General features: G+C 42.4%; 1 protein-coding gene across 8 annotated transcripts in view; it reads right to left on the bottom strand.

Annotated features, from left to right (window-relative positions):
• The window catches only part of SHLD1 (shieldin complex subunit 1), a 95,413-nt gene that overhangs the window by 9,391 nt on the left and 73,022 nt on the right, over nucleotides 1-13,000 (bottom strand). The window contains exons 3-4 of one of the 8 annotated variants that reach the window (XR_005024750.2): nucleotides 10,614-11,266; nucleotides 1,010-1,694 (exon numbers count right to left, since the gene is read on the bottom strand). The exons of 2 other annotated variants lie outside the window; for them this stretch is intronic. Coding sequence is in view for 1 of the 6 variants with exons in the window: in XM_036885124.2 (XP_036741019.2) it covers nucleotides 10,824-11,266 (443 nt within the window). In the remaining 5 variants the exon portion in view is untranslated. Of the gene's footprint in view, nucleotides 1-1,009; nucleotides 11,267-13,000 lie in introns of those variants that run through there. 5 more of the 8 variants (XR_005024749.2, XR_005024748.2, XR_005024747.2 and 2 more) reach the window with 5 other exon arrangements.

Here is a 13,000-nt window from a genome sequence, read left to right on the forward strand (position 1 = left end):
TGTAAATACAGATATAGAAGGTGGTCTAAGAGTAGATACAAATTATATCGCTCTAAACTTAGATGTAGATGAAATTTGATATAGATAATGTTGGTGGTAGAAATGTAAGTTTTATGATCTGGGCAAGAAAACGTAGGTGCTGATGACATAGATTAGGTATAGAAGACAAGTTTGAAATCTAGATGAATCAATATAGAAAGAATTTTCCCAACATGAATTAAGTTCTTTGAAGGTGGTGACCATATCTCCCAGAGCAATTAGGAGGTACTCACTAATGACCTATTAATTGTTTAATTAGTTCTACCACTTAAGAGCCAATAAAGTTATCCTTCACATTCAAGTATGTGTTCTAGGAGGAAAAGAGATGGTCTTCAGGAAAGTTTGTGGTAATTTAAACTCCAAGTTACAAAAAAAATGTCTGTGGGTATACATTTAAATATTTAAAACATATCTTGCATATATTTTCCCAATATTTTACTACGAAAAATATCCAACATACAGAAAATTTGATAAAAATCAACAAATAAGACCTTCAAACCCACCACTTGGACATTACCATTAACATTTACTGTACTTGTTTACCTCATGTCTATCCACCTATCCACCATCTATCCATTCATCACTCCATCTTAATTGTTGCATTTTAAAGCAAGTCCTACATATGATCTTAACTAATTCCCTAGAAGACTAAATTACCCCCAATACTACTTTAACTTCATATAATTGCATACTATCATCTTGCTTATGATAGTAATAGGTCACTTGAGACATTCTGCAGAATAAATCTTTGAAATTTCAGAGGTCATAATGCACAATCTGTTAAAAACTTAAAGCTGAAATTCAAGCAAGGATAAGCCCAGAGTTTATTAAGGAGAGACACTGAGAATAAACAGGCTGTGGCATTTTTCTTACCTCTCTTTTGGGAGAGTTTTCAGGCCATAGGTAAACAGTGTCCTGTCAGGAATGCTTTAAGCGTGGTGTTGCCTGAAGGCAGAAGAATTGCCCAGGTGATTTATTAAGGTCTTTTCTGGTAAAGCCAACTGATTCTGGGATCTCCAGTCCCTGCTAAAGGCTGATACTCAGGTTGAAAAAACTTTTTTAAAGTAAGTGATGAAAACAAGAAAAGCATCAGATTTCCAGATATTCCTTTATTAATATTAATTAGATGGCAGGGCAAGTCTTAGGTGGTCTTTCAACTCATTCAGTAAGTCTGTAGGATTTTATATATCAGACGACAACTGAGTAAGTGTTTCTGCTTTCACCAAGGTCCTACCCTTTCTCACAGATGTTGCCAAGTTGCCACCTCACAGCTGGCTGACCACAGCTGACAGGCAGTTTAGGTACATGCCATCCATAGTCTTGAAGGAACCTGACCTCTTTCCCCAGAGATGAGAAGTATTATACCTATTCAGGGTCGTAGTTCTTACACACCCAAAACTTACCATGTTTAGTACATTGTAAATCTCTCCAAACATCAAAGCTGATGAGGACCTGGAGAAAGTGCGTTATCTGTAGACTGTGACATTCCCAAATATTCAACAGGACGGTTGTTGAATGGAAGGAAGTGGGAGCCAGTCAGTGAGATTCATTCAGTACTTCCAGGGCTGCGGTGAGATTCGGAGTGGCTGCACGTTACCAAGCAGGGATGAAAGAGCACTAGATTGCAGTGACCCTGTAACGTGGGCAGAGAGCTCCTGAACAGTAAAGAGTGAAATAAGCAATCTGTACCAGTTAGATAGTGGTTTGGGGTGGCAGAGGAGGTGCACCTCCTGTTTGATTCTAGGAACATTTACTCTGGGCTTTGGATGGGTGGGGAACGGAAAATCTGTGCACAAGTCTGGAGGATAAGAGAACACAGTGTAGCAGGTGCCCTTCCTATATCACCTTGGGCCTTGGTTCTCTGCAAACCAGCTTGGCTTCCAGCTGCCCGCACCTACTCGTTACCTGAGGGCTTTGTCTGAGGCCAGGGTCCACACACAGCAGGCTGGAAGTGCTGGGGAATTGCTGCCCTCCCAGCTGTGGTCTTCAGTCAAAGACTGGTGGGAATTGGTGCTTACATACCCCAGCTCCCTCACCCTTTGTGCAGGATGGCACTGAGGCTTACACTCTGCCCTGGCCCCAGAGTTCCCAGTAGGGTGAGTTTTAGCTGTTCACAATGGCAACTTGCTTGATAATGCACCTTCTTGGCTTCTTTTCCTCCCCATTTCAGTTCCCAATTCCTTACTCTAATATACCCCTTGCACTTGAATTTGTGCCTTAGAGTCTGTTTCTGAGAAAACCTAAATGAAGACACACAAACCATCGACAAATGCTTTGAGGATCTCTCTGGCTTATTATTTTCCATCTCGTAATCTGCTAAGGCAATCAGAGAGCAGAGAAAGAAATGCCAAACATTCTTACCTCAGCCCAGAGAACTCAAGGGCATCTTTTCCTGGTTACAAAGAAATTCTATGCCTTTGGGGACAGCTGTCACAGTGTCAGTTCTGGTTTCTTATTATCTAACCACATAACACCACCTCCCATTATGGAAACTGAGAGCCATCAGAAATACATGGAGAGGCTAGGGGCAGAATCCTGGCTGTGTCTCTACAGATCTGTGTTCCAGCTCATCTCTCTACCAATTGGATACATAGCAGCATGGAATAATTTCAAGTGCAAGTCTAATCATTAATGGAATGCTAGGAGAGAAGTTTTAGTGCCCCTGGAAGCCACTGAGCTCACCCTGAGCATCTGAAGTGAAAGTCAGGGCGACAGATTGATGTTTAGTTTTCCTCCAGAAAGTAGGCCAGGAGGCAATCACTGGATCACCAAGACACAGAAGAAACGGTTTCCCCTTCAATGAGGTTAAAGCTGTGCAAGCTCAACACAATGAGGTTAAAGCTGTACAAGCTCAACACAATGAGGTTAAAGCTGTACAAGCTTTCGGTACTGCTGTTTGTCTGAGGCTGTAAACCATTTTTGTGGGTGGTATTAAATACTTCCATGTTTTGCAGAAATAAAATAATTACTATTATCTACATCTATGTGCTAACAATAGAAGTTCACGTGGAGAGATGGATTGGTCATTTGCCATTATAGGGGGATGTTTAGCATCCTAACACCCGTCCCTCTGTGAGGCGGGTCATGGTGGGAAGCAGGACTCACCTCCTACTAGTAGGAAGCCAAGTCAGATGGTCCTTTCTCTGACCCCTGGCTGCTAGAGGAGAGTCACATGTTCCAACCTCAGCAAATGAGATGTTCTCGCCTAGGACTTCTAATTTACTCAATGACAGTTTAAAACTCCCTAGCAGCAGCGGCACTTGAGCTCCTGACCTCTGTTATGGGGATGTTCAACAGCCAGAGTGGCAGCAGGGCCAGAGTTAGGGACATTCTAACCAAACTGTCCCTACAACATGATCTCAGCTGTGTCCATGTTGCCCAACCTCCTTCAGATACTGCCTGGTTTCAAAATCTGACTATCTAGCCTTCTGATAGATTCTGTGAGCCACTCATTAGCCTTCTACTAAAGTCAGCAAGAGTCCACTTCTGTTGTGTGCACTCCAGAACTCTGACTGGCACAGAAAGCGATATCCCCGGTATACAGAGTCTCTCTTGGAGGTCAGAGACTGGACTCTTGCCCAGAAGGTATCTAGATAACCAGACAACTAGACAGAGGGTTCTTTATCTCCTTGCCTGCAGAGAGCTTGACTGCATGATTGCTAAGTTTCCTTTCCTGTTCTAAAGTCTGTGATTCTGCATGAAGTGTTGGCCAGTGAAGACTGAGAGCTACTTGAGTTTCTGTGTCCTTTTTGGTAGGGGACAGGGCTTTTGGAAAAAGATGTCATTGTGTGAAGCCCACAGATGGACCTGATCCAAATCAAATAATCATAGAGTGTCTCAAGTCACTATACATGTGCATAGGTCCCCTAAGAGGTGACTGTGTCTGGTAAGCCCTGTTCGGGGCATGCCAGGGCCAAGAAAAACCCATGGTTCATTTAACAGTGTTCACAGGTGTCTGCTCTATGAATGGTTCCTTGGAGACAAACAGAATCAGTTGATAAGACAGTGAGTGTGATTGGCATTGTTACATACTCAATAATCTAAGTAATTTTGAGGCCATGGAAACAAGTCTGGGGAGGAGGAAATGTGGTCATAACATGCATGGAACATGGTTTTTGCAGGCAGAGGAGAGCTCATTTTATTTCCAAGCCCTTCCCATGGTCATCCTATATCAAATGCAGGAAAAACCCACTTGGAACAGGTCAGGAAAACTTTGATAATTAATGGTGAACCTATCTATTTTGGGAGTGGTTCAAAACAATTTTTAAAGGAGAGGGAGACTATTATAGATCAAAAGAGGCTTAAGGGGTGCATCAACCAAATGCAGCTGTAGATCCTTGTTTAAATCCTGATTCAAACAAAACAACTGTAAGAAGGCATTTTTTAGACAGTCAGGGAAAAATGAACAAAGACTGAGTATTTGATGATGTTAAGGAATCATTGATAATTATCTTTGGGGTAGTGTTTTTTTATTTTTTTCAAGTCCTTATCCATTAGAGATACGTGCTGAATTCATTTTACCCATGGGTCAAATAAAAGAATGCTTTGGATCTGCTCTAAGACACTCTAGCACAGTACTATTCAAAGTATGGTCTGTGGCTTAGTGCCTGTTAGCAAAGTGGTTTTCCTTTGGTCTGTGATAAGTGCAGATATTGACAGTACGTGTTTCAGAAACTGTCATAGCACTTCACAATGGCATGAGACCTGAGCAGTGAAGAGGACTTGTCTCACTGACCAGGATACAGCCCAGTCTGGGTGTTGCTCAACTTGCCTGGTGAGTTCTGTGTGGCATGAGCATGAGCTGTGGGCTGGCATTGGTCCTTGAAGACTGGGAATCAACCGAAAGGGCCCTTCACCACTGACAGCTTAGGAAACAATGCTTTAGCACACACATACAAAGTCGGGTACTGTTGAAGCTGGGTACTGGACGCATAGCAATATGTGGTGGGGGCTTGATAATGGGGGAAAAGAATTCTCTCTACCTTTGTTAAAGTTTGGAAATATAATCATCTTATTTACTAAAACATTAAAAAAACAAACCAACCCAGCTCATCCATGTAGAAATTTTAAATACATAAACATTTTCAATGCATTTATCTTATCTAAATATAAATCTATATTGATAATGTAGGGTGGGGGCACAGGGAAGGCTGTATAGCACAGAGAAGACAAGTAGTTAGTGACTCTATAGCATCTTACTACGCTGATGGACAGTGACTATAATGCAGTATGTGGTGGGGGCTTGATAATGGGGGAAATCTAGTAACCACAATGTTGCTCATGTAATTGTATATTAATGATAACAAAGAAAAAATAATAAATCTATATTGTATTATATATATAAATGCCTAGAAAATAATACAGAAATTACAAAGAGAAATTTGTTATGTCACATGGGATTATATGTAATGGCCCAAGTAAAACTTTATTTTATAGAAGTCTAAAGTAAACAGAAAAAGTAATTTGCTGGATCATAAGCTTGGTGAGCTTTTATTATACAGCAAATTCTGATTATATAATAAACTGGAGGCCAAGGATCCTGCAAGATACCACTTCTGTGTCTCCACAGCACTCAACCTAGGGCACTGCAGGGTAAATGATGCTTAATAAACACTAGCTGCTAGGCTAAACTCAGGAAATGAATTTGTTATGAACAGTAGCTTAATTCTCCAAGCAATAATGCCACACCACTCAATCAATTTGAAAATTAGTTTCCTGAATCCACCCTCATGGAGATTTGTCACAGAACATTTTAGTCTGAGGGGGACTTGGAGCTTTGCTAATATTCTTGTTTTGCAGATGGAAATGGGGCCTGGAGGAGTAGTTCTAGCCTCCCTGGACAGCCTGCTTGTTAATGGCAGCATTGTTCCCTCTGAAATCCGCATTTGGACACTTCCTTCTGCCATGCTGTCTCTCAGAAGGTGCAAAGCTATCTCCAAGCCCCACTGCCCCTTGCTCCTGGTTTAAGATTACATGGTGCAGTTGTAGGAAAAGAGAAAGAAGTTGTCAAGCTGACTACACCAGGCAGCTGAATGAAAGGCATAGCTAGAGAACCAGTTCGTGTCATGGTCAGTCTTTACCCAGTGCTGATCTGTGCCTAGCCTGGCTAAGGTAAGCTCTCTGGCCTTCAAGAACTTTCCATCTGTTTGGGGAAGGAAGATGTACACATGTTCATAGTTAGAGGATGGTCCTGCTGTGTAGGATTAAAGCATAAATGAGTAGTTGGTAGAGCCATGTGGGCTGGAGAAGGGATGAGATGTTTGGAGGCCAAAGACCTTGGGTGTAAAGTCCACGGACTGAGGAGAGGGCAGACCACCTAGGGTGGAATGGCGTGGACCTGGGTTCTTGCATCCCCCTGTTGGTGTTAAGGACCTTGGGGGGTTTTGTTGTGTCCTGGACATTTTGTATATTATGTTAGGAGATCCCAGATCTTATATAAATCTTCTATTTTAGTAGGCAGCCACCAATTTAGGGTTTCTGTTGTTGTTTTTAAAGTTTACTTTTATAGGCCATAGTTGCAATGACAGTTCAGTTTCCTGAGACCTTGCAATGCTGTTTGAGTCGACTTTGTCCTGGCTCTGCTCAAACTCCCGCTGGAATCCCACATGTGATGCCTGTCTGGGTGAAGGTGCTTCCCTGGGCTGCCTGGTGCCATTAGGAAGCTGTAGGGGGAGGCCCTGGGTCACCTTCTGCCACTGCATAGAGGTTGGGGAGACACCAGGCCCTCTGGCACTACCACTGAGGGTGGAGGGGGCTGCTTTCTGTCCCTTGGAATGGCCCAGTGCATGAGCATGGCTCCTGGGTTTCTCTGTTATCACTGATGTGGGCAGATTGTTGGTGGGGGGGGTGTTGGGTAGGTTGGCTCACCTGCATGTCACTGTTAACACTGCTATGGGCAGATCTTCTGCTGTCTGTGACTGTGGGGTGGGAAATGGACTGAAAACTCACTATTACTTCTTGCTGCTGCTGGGAGCAGGTTGGGCCTGGTGCCGTCACTGCGTATGAGTCTTCCCACTAAGCTCTGCCAGACTTCATCTTTCCTGGTCCTTCGGCCAGAGAGAGCAGGCCCTTCTTTCCTTCCTGCCTTCCAGCCTGCCTTCCTCCCTTCCTCTCTCCTTCTTTTTTCTTCTTTCTTTCCTCTTCTTTCCTTATTTCTCTTTCTTTTTCTTTATCTTTTTCTCTTTCTTTCTCTCAATTTTATCGAATTTTTCTTTTACCATTTTTAGGTCTTGTGTCCTACTTAGAAAGATCTCCCCTAATCCAAGATACCTCACTATCTCTACCTATGTGTCTATAGCACTAATTTTTTATTCTAGCATTTTTATGATTTTTTTTACTTCAAACTCTTTAATCCATCTAGAATTAATATTGATATAAGGAATGAGGTGAAGAATCTAGTCTCTTTAGTGACTGCAATGAGGAGGGTGAGGACTTGATAATATGGGTGAATGTTGTAACCACAATGTTGTTCATGTGAAACCTTCGTAAGACTGTCTATCAATGATACTATAAAAAAGACTAGTCTCTTTTTCTCTCCTTTCCCAGTGTGAGGTGCCAATTACTCTAAGAACATTTGCTGTAAATTGCACATTTCCTTATAGATTTGAAATACTACCTTCATTACTCATTTTCCATGTGCATTTATATCTAATTATGGACTGAACTCATTCACATCAATTTGCCTACTTCTGTTTTGTTGCTTTAATTACTACAGAGTCAAAAATGTTTTCTTATTTGACAACTAGTCCTTTCTCTTTAATTTGCTGGCTATTCACATATGCTCTGCTTTTTAAAAGGATTTGCACTATAGCTGCAGGGTAAAGAGAGGCAAAGGCAGATGTGAATCAATGTGGTGGGAGTCTCTCGCAGTATTTGGGGGAGAGATGCTGGGAGACCACAAGGGATGACAGAACATCCATCTCACTGTATTCCAGATTCTGCATTTTCTGGTGTACCACTTAAAAAATTTTTGGCATATCTATGTATGGCCTGTGCTATTATTAATTTAATATTTCCTCAAATTCATTTTTAAATTGTAAAAACCTATGTAATACCTGTAAAAGCACGGATTAGATGTAGTAGTTATATATTTTTCTAACACATTCAACTGCATAGATAACAATGAAAATAAACATCATCTGTCCATGTAGTGCCTAAAATTATTTTGTGTACTAGCCGATGAAAATCTCCCCTCAGAAGGGGGCTGCCTAGGCTGGCTGGTAGTGTCTGTTGCTTGAGTTGAATTCTGGTCGCATAGGTGGGTTCTATTTCTGAAAATCATTAAGACGTTCACTTGTAAACATTTTTTCTGTGTGGAGGTTTTAAAAGAAACCTTTAGAAAATATGGCTGTATTACTTTGTGTTACCTTCTGGTCATTACATGTGCCCTGACAGAGGTCATACAAAGAAGTAAACTAAGGAAGTGAATAACACTCACACAAACTTAAAATACTGGTAGCAGCTCTCTTTAGTGTTCTGACAGTCCTGCAAGCATATCCATCCTCACAGAGACCTCTGAAAAGGGCACAGCCAATATCATAGGCCAGTCAGAACTTTCACGGGATGATAAGATGTTGGTGAAGGGTTCTGTAGGGCAGAATTAGACCATAATGTCAAAGGCCAGAGCCTCAATATTGTTATCTCTTAGTCTTTATTAAAGGTAAACAGAGAAAAATGGAAAATGCCATCCTAACCTTATGAAGATCAAATTAAGGAGTGAGATTGCAGGGAATCAAATATCTTGCACTGACCTGTCACAAGCACTTACTCAGATACAAACAAGCACACATCACACTCTTTTTTTACCCTGCATGATTCTGGCTTTTAGACTTCTAAATTCTGTGGTTTCAGAGTCTACCTCTTGCTGAGCACCCCCAGAACTGATATTAATAAAGGCCACAAAATTAATGATACTACAATCTCACTGCCAAATAAAAGCTGCTGCTTTGCAGGGAGATTCAAGTAGCTTGTATCTTTTGTCCTTTACAAACGGCGTAAATTAATCCAGCTTCCTTCTGTTGGTAGCCATGGAAACCAATTTCCAATCTTTCAGCGACTGAATACTATTAAAACCTACCTCATTCTTCATGGTGTCTATTAATTTGCTTCACATTAAAAACCAATAAAACTAGTGCCCTTAAAATTCAATCTAAATTTTCAATTATAAGACCCACTGTTTTCACGATTACTTGGGGGCCAGTTGAATAAGAGAAGCCCATGGAGAAAGAAGCAGATGATTGCTTGTTGGAGAAAAATCTAGAATCTAGTTTCCTCAAGTATCTCTCAAAGACCTATTCATTTTCTATTTCCTACCAGTTAGGTCTCCACACAGCTCTGTGCTTCAATGTGCAATGCTATTTCTTACCTCTGATTTTCCCAGAACTGGAAGCCTTATTATGTAATTCCTGACCTTGAAAAGGCTTTCCTCGCCAGCCAGGAGTCCCCAGGAACCCTGCCTGAGAGGGCACCCTCACACTTCATGTATGACGTTAGGCTCATCTATTTGTAAAACCAGCTTTCTAGAAAGTTTATGGACAATTCTGCCAATTATATTTCACCTACAGCTTCTCAAAATCGAATTGCCCAGTGTTGCCAGCTTCTCTTGTTGTTCCCTACAAAAGAATGCTATAATCCTTCCTGTCAAAGAAATTGGTTTGAAGGACTGTTGAGGGAGGGATGCGTGTGAGGCCTCCAATAACAGCTTCAGAGAGCGTGGTGTCAGGTGATGTCATTCTCCCAACCAACTCTCAAACTGGGGTTCAGGACGTGGCTGCCGAGCAGAGCACCTGCCAGCTCAAGCCTGCCCTGGCTATTTACAGCCGCTACCTGGCAAAGCAAGGACGGGACAGCAGGCAGGCAGCAGGCAAAAACAGCGAAAGGAAGGAGGCGACTTGGGGCAAAGGATTCCTTTTTCTCTTCTGCCACGAATTGGCGAGGCAGCATTGGGTCAGCCTAAGGTATCATAACTGAGCTTACACTCAATTGCTAGGTGGTGCACATTTGTTTTCTCTATACCTTTCACATTTGCAATCTGGTAGAGACTTTTTTTTTTGCAAATCTTAGCTGTTTTTTAGATGGTATAAATGTTCCCTCCTCACCCCACAGTGAAAGTCAGAACGTTGGAAAGACAAGGGTATGATTAAGATATGATATGCTTTTCAGAACTGCATTTAAATCTTTTTATCATTTTGGGATGCGCATTCTCAATCATGTGGTCTCGGTTTTACAATTTCGTATGATTTTCATGCTTGATTGAACACAGGGCTTTGTGCCGTTCGGAACACTCACCTAATGGATGCCTGTTCTCTTAGGTTGGGTTCTCCCAGAAGCAGACTCTGAGTCAAGGATTCAGGGACAAGAGATTCATTGAGGAAAGGCTCCTGGGAGTCCCAGTAAGTGAATGGGAGAAGGAGCGCAGGGAAAGGGAAGGAGTGAGCAAGGCGTGATGGAGTGTGAAGTCCCAGCCTTAGCCTGACCGGAGGGGAGCGCTGCACAGTAAATTATGCCTTACAGAACGCCCTGTCTTGAGGTAAGAAAGCTGGGGCTTTGGATTCCCAAGCCAGTCAGTCACTGACCTTAAGTCAAAATGAATGGTAGGATGGGATGGGAGGTGGTAGCCTCGGGAGCTGTAAGACGTCCGGACAGTGCAGGCTCCCCAGGTGGGCTGAACTGGCTCCAGTACCACAGAGCCGGCAAGAGAGACCCAAGGGGACCTGGGCGGTGCGCTAACAGCAGTGGCCACAGGGCTATCCTCCATGTTGCCTGATGTCACCACCAGGCACCAATTATAGGTCTTTCATCACATTCTGTTGCAAGAGGAAATGAATAACATCTTTTGAAAGTCCTGGGGTTGGCTTTTCATCATCCAGAGACACACTTCCTTCTTCTGGTGGGTAGAAATGGGCATCCCTGGAATGCCTCTGTAAGACTGAACAGCCATCTCGGTTGAAGAGGACTCGGGCCATTTGAAAACTGCGGAGGGCATACTTCTGGCTCTCCTGGCCCTCTAGTTCATTGATTTTCTGAGATAGGCACTGGCAGACAGATGCACAGAGTGGATTTCCAGAGGCTGGCTGTGGGTGGCCATACATTTCATAGAATCTATCCAGGGATTTCCGAAGTCCGTCATCCTCTGTCTTGGTCTCTGGGTGGCCCTTCATGGAAGGGTCAAGCCAGAAGTTCTCAGAGGTCCAGGAATCATTTTGTTCAGTATTTAGGTTACTGGTGTCTGCAAGACAAAACACATTCCAATACTAGAACACACATCCCAAAATATGAGACAGGAAGCCAAGAGCAGATGTCTCACTTCAATTCCATACATTCACTGCTCCTGGGTAACTGGCAATGGGCAGGGTCAGCTGATTTCAGAATCTGTCCCCTCCATCCTGGGGTTATGCCACTTGTTTGCTCAAAACAAGGACATCTTATTGCATGTGTCAGGGGTTCTTGATCTAAAACAGCAGAGAAGTTCAGGGTGGTTGTGAGCTTGGATGGGAAAAAAAATCCTGTCTTTGTTTTCACTAACCTCTACCTGAAATGAAGCATTTCCTTCCATGATAACTGTGAGCAACAAACCTATTAGCAGCAGGACCTGTGACTGTCACCAAGAGACCACAGCTGTTTTCAATCACATTATAGTTTCCTAAACATGTTTTGAAATATCATTTATGCCTATCATTGTGCTGTGGACTGAATTGTGAATTGTGTTCCTCCAAAATTCAAGTTTGGAAGCCCCAATCCCTAATAGGACTTTATTTGAAAATGGGTCTTTTAGGAGGTTATTAAGGTTAAGTGAGGTCATAAGGGTGAGGCCCTAATCTAAGAGGACTGGTGGCCTTCTAAGAAGAGAAAGAGATCTTTCTCTCTCTCTCTTTCCTCTCCCTCCATGTGCAGGAGCCAAGGAATTGGCCGTGTGAGGACAATATGGGAAGGCGGCCCCCTCTGAGCCAGGAAGCTCTCCTCGGAACTTAACCACCGGCAGGCACTCTGATCTTGGACTTCCAGCTTTCATACATGTGGGAAAATGGATTTCAGCTGTTTAAGCCATCCAGTTAATGGTATTTTGTTATGGCAGCCATAGTAGACTAAGACACACTACTCTGAAATTACTACAGTTGTTACCACAGAATTTCATTTTTATATTTAACTCTTGAAACTCAGTGTCCACAAAAGGACCTAAAAAACTAGCCTGTCTCCTCTATTTTTCATGTAAATATCAAGCAGACTACAACTCATCTTCAAAGAAACCCTCCTTCCCTTTTCCAGTAGAGCAATAACAACTGAATTGAGTTATTTATTACATCAGTTCTTTTGAATACTGCTTCCAGTTCATTTCAGTCTTTGATTTCCTTTTAAAATTTGCTTTACTACCAACCACAAAGCCATCTCACTAATCATGTGTCTGTTAGGGCCTTGCAGATACCTTGGAATCCTCTGCCAGCAAATAAAGCTAGTTGCATCTCTTCCTGATGCACCTATGTGGGGACAGAATGATGGATCTTTTTTTTTTTTTCATGCCTGTAAAGGTCTTTATTTTGCCTTCAGTTTTGATTTATTTGTTTTTAAATAAAGTATCATTGATATACAATCTTATGAATGTTTCACATGAACAACATTGTGATTTCAACATTTACCCATATTATCAAGTCCTCCCCTCACCCCATTGCAGTCACTGTCCGTCAGCGTAGTAAGATGCCCCAGAGTCACTACTTGTCTTCTCCATGCTGTGCTGGCTTCCCTGTGACCTATCTATATTGTGATTGCAATTATAGTGCCCCTCAATCCCCCTCTCCCTCCCTTCCACCCCCTTTCCTTTGGTAACCCCTAGTCCCTTCTCTGTGAGTCTGCTGTTGTTTTGTTCCTTCAGTTTTACTTTATTGTTATAGTCCACAATGAGTGAAATCATTTGGTATTTGTCTTTGGAATGATGGATCTTTGGTAACTCAGTCATTCCTTCTCAGTG

Source organism: Manis pentadactyla, chromosome 5 (assembly GCF_030020395.1).
Source record: "Manis pentadactyla isolate mManPen7 chromosome 5, mManPen7.hap1, whole genome shotgun sequence".
NCBI classification, from domain to species: domain Eukaryota; kingdom Metazoa; phylum Chordata; class Mammalia; order Pholidota; family Manidae; genus Manis; species Manis pentadactyla.